Consider the following 8,364-nt stretch of genomic DNA (forward strand, 5'->3'; position numbering starts at 1 on the left):
AAAAAAGTGCGTCTTATGGTCCGAAAAATACGGTATATGTTCTTATATCCTGAATATGTCATGTTAGTGCTCTAAAGGAGTGGAAACAGACCCCTTCATGAGTGGCTTTCTCTCAGTTATCTGCTGAAAAAAATGCAAAGACAAATTCATTTAGAACAATCATTCAAAGGGCATGCTGTTTCCCATAGTTGTTAATCAAGCTGATTACACTGGGGAATGCATTTTTTGTTGAGTTACATCTTACACTTGTTGTTTTACTAATTTTTGGGTGGTGAATGCAGAAATACCCCAGTTTTTTGCTATCGCATCCAGTTTTTACGATACAGGGTACCCTCAATGTTTGTTAAAAAAAACATACACATTTTACATACAATGAAAAAATAATGAAATGATAAGTTGAATGTACGGTTTATTAAAATTTCTTTTGTTCATACAAAGGATTTATTTTTACTCTAACATTTTTTTTTTTAAATAAAACATTTGAAAATGAATCAGGTAAGCGGTTAAGGTAAAAATTTTACACTTATAGCATTTCCTGGAGTGTTCAGTGTTAGGACAATCCCGCCGGATGCTCCAAGAATAGTCAGCCATCATATGTACATCCCATTTACCCTGATACCGTCCTTCCATGACCTTCATGGCTCATCACTGACTGCATCAAGGTTTTCCGGGAAGTTCGAAAGATGGCTATGCAGAAAATACACCTTGATGCTCATATTGCAACCAAGCATTTTGTAGCTCTCCAAGAGTTTCTGGACAATTTCTGTGTAATTATTTGCTTGTGTGTTACCAAGAAAGTCCTTGACAATGGCTTTGAATGATAACCAAGCATTCATTTGGACTTCATCTTTGATGAGCTGCCGAATCTGTGGACCATCAAATACACCGGCCTTTATTTTTTTTAAATGACAGGCTATGAAATGCCAAAATGAGAAATAGTCTCCTTCAGTTGGAAAAGCTTTAACAAACTGCTTCATCAGACCCAGTTTCATGTGCAGAGGTGGGAATATAATATTCTATCAACAAGTGGCTCATGTAGAATGTTTGGATCACCTGGTTTTAGGGCAGATCTTGGAGGCCAATTCCTTTCCAGCCAATGCCTCTCACAAGCTCTGCTGTCCCACATGCACAGATAACAGGGGATACTTGGTGTATCTGCGTTGCTGACCAAGAAGGAAGCATACCATTTTAAGGTCAACACAGATGACCCAGTTGTGTTGGTGATATTGCAACAACTTAATGACTCTCTTTATGTCTGCATATTCCTCACAAACTGAATGGCCAATTGGGACTGACCCAAATATATTGCCATTGTGAAGGAAGACACACTTTAAGCTCCGCTTTGAGCTATCAATGAGTAGTCGCCATTCAGTTGAGTTAAAGTTTGAAATTCCCAATTCATCCATTAAACCAGGTAAGGTAAAGCAATAGCACATAGCCACTGTCTGTTCTAAAGCACGGCAGAAATGCGGATAATCTGGTTCGAAAGTACGATACCTTTGTTCCCTTTTCAAGTAAGTTTTTCTCAAGCCTTCTTCGCTAGTCCCAAATCAAGTGCCAAATCACTCAAATCATGCTGATCAAATCCCTTACGAACAGAGTCCTCTTCAATTTCAAACTCTTCATCATTGTTGTGACCTAGTTCATCACCATAATCATGTTCTTCAAGAGAGGCTAGTGTAATGAAAACCGGCACTGGGATTTTATCTGACTGAGCCACTGGGCATAGAGCCGATGGCAGACTAGGATACTCTGTTATATTTATTTTTCTTGTTATATCCTGAAGTTTTCTTTATACAAAAGTACCAGTCACTGAAATGATCTCCTGGCTCTCGCCAAACCATAGGTATACCAAATGGCATCTTATCACGTGTTCCCTTTGTCCACATCTGTAAACCCTTTGCACACCTTATGAGGGGCCCAAGACTTATCTTAATCACCAAGTTTAATTTTGAAATATGCCAAATAGGCTTGCTCTACCAATGTGCTGATTTTCGCCCTTTGACTGAGACTGGTGAAATGTGCTGTGAACGTCCACTTAAAAGTAACTGTTCTGTCTGACCAATGGACTTTCCTTTCCCAGTACAGGTTTTGCACAGTCCTGTTATTGCGCCCTCAGAAAACTAAAAGATAATCTGTAAAAAAAATGTTAAGATGCCACAATCTTTTCTTTGAACTCTGATGGAGAAAATGATCAGCACTCGGTAACAAGATTTTGATCTTTGACTTGGAAGTTCTTGTGGTTATGCTAGGATGCTGTATTAGGATGTATATAACCACCATAAGTCTTTCTAAAGCTGGGAATACGATTGTTTACCAAGCATTCCCTAAGTTGTAGTTTGGCCATTTTCAAGGATCAAAGTTCTCCTATAAGTGGAAAAGAAAAAGTATTCTGCTTTATGGGAAAAGTGAAAATGATTTGTCTGAAGGTCTGTTGCCTAATGTTCAAACAGGATTTTTGTGTAAATTAGCTTGTCTCCTGACATAATGCTCCCTTGTGTGTTGTTTTCAACACTTCTTTTAATGTTCCAATTATTTATTAGTTGCTAATTGCCAACCACTGATTTGTAACAGGAGGATATCAGATGTTCTAAAATAACCCTGAACAATTCTAAACTGTATTTAATGCCACCCTGTTTTCTGTTCAATCAGATGGGACCATTTTTTGTTGACCTTTAATTCAATATAACCCTACATTTTTATTTTTTTATTTTTAATACTGTAGTTATTGTACATTTGTTAATATGCACCAAGACAGTGTAAAATGTGCATTGGGATATGAAACACAGACACTGCAAAAGCATTGTCTACTGAGTGGATTTACCTCATTATGTGTAAACCAAAAAAGAAACCCCCAGGAGTGGGATAAGGTCTTTATAGAGATCCAATAAAGAGTGTGGCTACCACACATAAACATAGGTAAATGAGTTCCAGTGTGGTAGCCGCTTTTTTTTTTCTTTTTTTGGAGGTTGAAGGTGGATTAGAAATGTGCGGGTTGGAGAGGTCTGATGTCTAAAGGTGAACCGAAAGAACTTATTGGAGGAAGTGAAGATGAGAAATCTAGGTTGAAATCTTACCACTTTACACACAAGTGGCTGAAAGAGTTTTGATGTGCAACCTTTGTATAGTTTAATAGTTTAAATTCAATACATAAAAATGAAGATAATGACCTAACAGTAGACAGTTTTTTCGTTTTTGGATCTGGATCTTGGCACTAAATGTTTTTCCCTTGCCTTGTGCGTGATGGTGTCTTTCACTAAAAAGTATTGCATACAACACAAAGGTTAGGGTTGAGATTTTTGCATGGCATTACCCTTTGAAGCATTAAATGCACACGTCTCACAGTGTAGGTTAGAAACTACAGTAAATCACTTTACCTCTCAGTGATCCGCTTCCATTTATTTTCTTTCAGTGCTTTCAAACATGGAAGTTCAGTGTCATTACTTACAGTGCATAGAAAACACAGAATATCAATGATGAGGTTATAGGGTGTAAAATAAGATATGTACAAAAATAGGAAAGGAGGAATGTAAGGTAAAATATTAACATTGTAACAGTTGTAACTTTCTTCCTTCCTTTCCCAGATAATCTCACTTCAAGCTCTAGAAGAAAAATTATTGCAACTGGTTGTATTGTTTCAGTGACCCTTGGAGAATCACAACACGCTGCAATGCACAGTGATTTAGGCTGATAATTGAGAGTGGGGTAGTGCATGCATATGCTTACTTTTATAAAGTTTTTAAGGTATCCATAATACTTTAGAGATTACAACCACCTGTTTTAGTTGTGTGTGTGTGTGTGTGTGTGTGTGTGTGTGTGTGTAAATTTCTATATTATATACATATATATATATAATATTTTGTAGATATTAATATTGTTTGAGAGAGACATATTTCCATGAGAAATGCGATCGGATTCTCAATGCTTGAGAATCCGATGTTTTCCCCTCCATATGTTATAGGTGTAATACAGAGCTGGGGTTTTGCTTGTTCTCATTATGAGCATAGCAGTCTTAAGCAAATGTATTCAATAGTGCGTGGGTGTCGTTTTAAAGATGGGTTTGTAATTATGCATACATAGTAGCAAAATAGAAGCTCATATCTGATATTGTTTTGGAAGCAGCTTTTGGTCTCCTGGGATTCGGTGCTCATTTGTGCTCCGTTCAGATAACATAAACGCTGCCTATTATGGTGTGGTCTCTGGTCAGAATTTAGGACTGTAAATTTGCTGTAAAGCTTTGGCTGATACAGAGATTGGATTTTCTGTGTGAACTGTGGAGAACTGATTTAGTCAAATATGGGGCAAAGATACAAATGTCCATTATAATATTGTGTAAGGCTGAGGTCTGAAAATAAAGGAAAACACTATCTAGTGGCAGCAAAACATCTCACTGTTACTGTTTTTTTTTTGTCACCATGTCAATACTACTCTTAATTTATGATCTCCTTTAGGCTAGGTACACATGTGCAATGATTTATCGTTTGAAGATGAACGATCAACGATTATTCCCGATTTATTTTGAACAATCGTATTGTGCACAATTCAGTACATGCTGTAACGATACGATCGTTCAAATATAATCCACCAATAATTTACACATTAGATACAATCGTTAGAACGATGCAGGAAGTGACATGTACAGGACAAAGTGTATCACAGAAAAATCCATGATCATTTAACAACCGTACACACAATAGATTACAAACAATTGTCGCCCAATCAGATCTGCCGGGACGGCCGGTCGTTTCCAGCAAGATTCCTCATTCGTCGTTGTTAACCAGTTATTGTGCACTTTTTTGGGTAACAATTATCAAACGATCTGTCGTGGATCGTTTGTTTCCAAGGACAATTATTACATGTGCGTACGCAGCCTTACTGTGACAAATATATAAAATGTATATCATGTGCAGTTTTTATCACATACCTCTCTGTGTATGCATTGGGCTATTTACAGTAAGGAAAAAAAAGAAACATTACATCCTGTAGCAGTGAATGTGCTGCATAAAAAGGAGAACGAGTAGGCGCTGACCTTGTTTTTCAGTATGTTCAGTGTATCCTGTATATGAAGTACTATGTAGAATTTTAGTGACACAAACTGTAATGTTTTAAAAAGTTTAAGAGGGAGAACAAATAAATCATCTCATGTGCAAATCTAGTTATTCATGTTTCACTTGGTTTGTATAGTGCTTGTATGTACATGCCAGGATTGTGAATTTTGTATATTTTTGTTAGTCCTTAAATAATTTTTAAAATATGAAAAAACGGGACTAACCTGTTTCACTGTGATTAAATAATCAATTCTCTCATCTATAAAAGAAAACTGCAAATAACAAGCCAACAGGAGACATAAAACTTGCTTTAAAATGTTAAGTATTTGTGAATTTGTGGTTAGGCCTGATAGTCTTGTATCTGTTTCTAAAGCAGAACCAAACTCACCTGTTCTCGTTTTCTCGCATGGCACCACAATTTTCTTCTATTTTTCCCTCTTTCTGTAGACTTCAGCCATCTTGCTTGCCTGGGCTGATGTAACTTCTGCATAGGAGTTTATTCGTTCCCGGCATGTGCAGAAGTCGCCGCGGGATATCCTGACAACCAAAACTGATTCTGCACATGCGCAGCTCAGCTTTTTGCAAGATACCTGGAACGATCGGGCAGGTAGGCAGGAAGGATTATTGCAGAAGGGACATCACCTGTCCCTTTCTGCAATAATTACTGTTCCTACATGATCATGGATTCTTAAAAGTGGAACTTTATTACTAATATGCAACGAGGTGCCAAGGTTTTCACTGCATTATTCTTTTAGTTATTAGTTCTTAATTTTGCCAATCACACCTATCTGAAATCCCAGCAGGCACTACGTCTCAACACACCTCAGTAGCATAAAAAGGTTTCTTTCCACACCATTAACACACGACAGCCCCGCTATAATTTGGCTTCCCTTAAAGTAAAGCCACCCTTTACTAATTTTCTGGCCAAAACCTGGTCAAATACAAAATGCACAACCTTACCACCTCTTAAAAAAACAAAATGTGTATACATTTGTTGGGTCCTGTACACACTTTGTGCATGAAACCAGATATGTAATTTGTCAGTGTAGTTGTAAAGCTGTTTTTGTGACAGCAGAAAGGAAGTCCCAGACATAACATACAAAATGGAAGGGGTACTTCCTCAAAAGATGCGGCCTGGGAGCACAGGACAATGTAAGGCAATTACCATCCTACAAGTGTGCTGCTCACTGATAGCAGGGGCAGGAAATGCCTGACAAATTACATCCTCATATGTACTCGATAAAAAAAAAAATGGAGACATTATTAATAGTCAGTGGTGTTGATTAATTCTTGCAATCTTTCCTGAAATACTTTTTTGTTCAGGATGATTACTTTTACACTGCAGCTTGGTCACTAGGGTGCTAGTGATAGTTAAGGTTAACAATATTCGCTTATAATGCTGTTCTTGTTATTCCTAAACAAGGACACTGAGACCTTGATAAACAAATTTATAGAACTTAATTGTATATGGCTGCTTATTGTGTTTAAAAATAAATAGAAAAAAACAGGAATGCTATGCTATAATTACTTCTATCAGATTATTTTGGCTTTATGATCGGAGTGATATTTTTCACTAGAGTTTATCAATTGCACATATAGATTAGGCAGCAGAAGTAAAGTTTAGTGATTGGTGATCATAGCCTTACTTATAATATCAGATCAATGTTGCTTGACACAATTTTTTGTGATTGTTTCCATTGATAGATTATTATTATCAATATTAAACAGGATTTATATAGCACCAACATATTACGTGGCTCTGTATGTTAAATAGGGGGTAGCAAATGACAGACAGATACAGACAGTGACACAGGAGGAGAGGACCCTGCCGCATGAATGAGCATTGTACACACCATGCCATTCTGTTCTGTGGAGGGGAAGAAGAACCAGTCAGCACCTTGTTCCCTCCTACATCCGTGTGCACAGCACTCATTCTCATCTGTTGTTCATGTGTCTTAGCAAATTGTTTAATGATGTTGGATGATCGCCCTACAGATGCCAATTTTTCGCCTGAGATGTGTTTGTCTTGGGCAACAATCATCTGACGTGTACGTAGCCTAGAGTAGAAACCGCTGCTGACGAAAATTTAATGCATATATAACAACTGTAGCTTGCATTAGTAAGACTTCATGGTCTACACATACTTTTTCGTGATTGATTTGCATAATTAGGGCCTAGTTACCTAATGTCACTATTATTAGAACCCGGCCAATAAAGACCTAGGCATTGGGTCAGATATATTCCCATTTATGTTCCTGTCACTGCACACATTTTCCGTTATTGGTTTGTGTGCTCTACATAGACTCTGTTTTTTCTAAAAGCCACAGGCAAGATGAAATTAATAAAAGCTGAGCACCTTGCCCAATTTACAGGTTATCTTTATCTGTTTTCTCATTTGTCGGTCATGAAAAAGAAATCTGCTCATCTATAGTTTTCCCTAGTGTTTTAGAAGAAAAACTTTAGCTAATTAATGGATTTCAACTATATTCAGTGATTTCAATATAATCTATTTTGTATTTTACCATTCACCCCACTGAGGATGCTGCAACATATGGAAGCTCCTGATTTGCTTGATCATTCCTACAGGTAAGATGACTTGTGTACTTTTGACCTTCAGTTGCTTTTTGATCAGTCTGCTGTTGAATTCACCTAAGATTTCTGGGTGATCATCTGATTGTTTTATCATATTCCAAGTGATCTGAAAATAGTTTGTGTGTACCAGATCTATGACTCTGTGTGCCTAAAGGAATGGAAACTGTGTTTCTATATTTCTATATTTAAAAATATAGACAAAAGGCACACTGTCACTGAGCAATACATACATACATACATACATGCATGCAAATATACCTCTGACATATACCACAGCGGTGTACAAAGATCAGCGGTGCACTCACATGAGTCTGCGTCATATGTCTAGCAAGTTTGGTTGAAATGTCTCGATGCAAGTGATGGCATTCACCTCTACTTTCAAATATAGCTCTGACATATAGCACAGCCTTGTACAAAGATGACTGGTGCACTAACATGAGTCTCAGTCAAATGCATGGCAAGTTTGGTTGAAATGTCTCCATGGGTTTTCAAGTGGTGGTGGAACATACACACATACATCCAACCTATATATATATATATATATATATATACACAGTGCTCAACCCAGGATTTTTTTTAACCGGGTGGGAAGAAATTTTAGGCGGGTGGCAGACCTTGTATTGTGACCCAACTTGTCAGTAACTACCCAAAAACAGCCAGGTGGTTAATGAAAAGTGCCGGGTGGTGCGCCCAGCTAAATGGGGCTGGGGAGAACACTGTATAT

At 37.4% G+C, this 8,364-nt stretch overlaps 1 protein-coding gene across 8 annotated transcripts in view; it reads left to right on the plus strand.

Moving 5' to 3' along the window:
- Positions 1–8,364, plus strand: part of PALD1 (phosphatase domain containing paladin 1) — a 140,948-nt gene that overhangs the window by 62,354 nt on the left and 70,230 nt on the right. The window contains exon 2 of one of the 8 annotated variants that reach the window (XM_072423742.1): positions 5,496–7,634. The exons of the other annotated variants lie outside the window; for them this stretch is intronic. Within the exon in view, the coding sequence (XP_072279843.1) occupies positions 7,588–7,634 (47 nt within the window). The 5' untranslated portion in view covers positions 5,496–7,587. The remainder of the gene's footprint in view (positions 1–5,495; positions 7,635–8,364) is intronic. 8 annotated transcript variants of the gene reach the window in all.

Source organism: Pyxicephalus adspersus, chromosome 10, assembly GCF_032062135.1.
Source record: "Pyxicephalus adspersus chromosome 10, UCB_Pads_2.0, whole genome shotgun sequence".
NCBI lineage: Eukaryota > Metazoa > Chordata > Amphibia > Anura > Pyxicephalidae > Pyxicephalus > Pyxicephalus adspersus.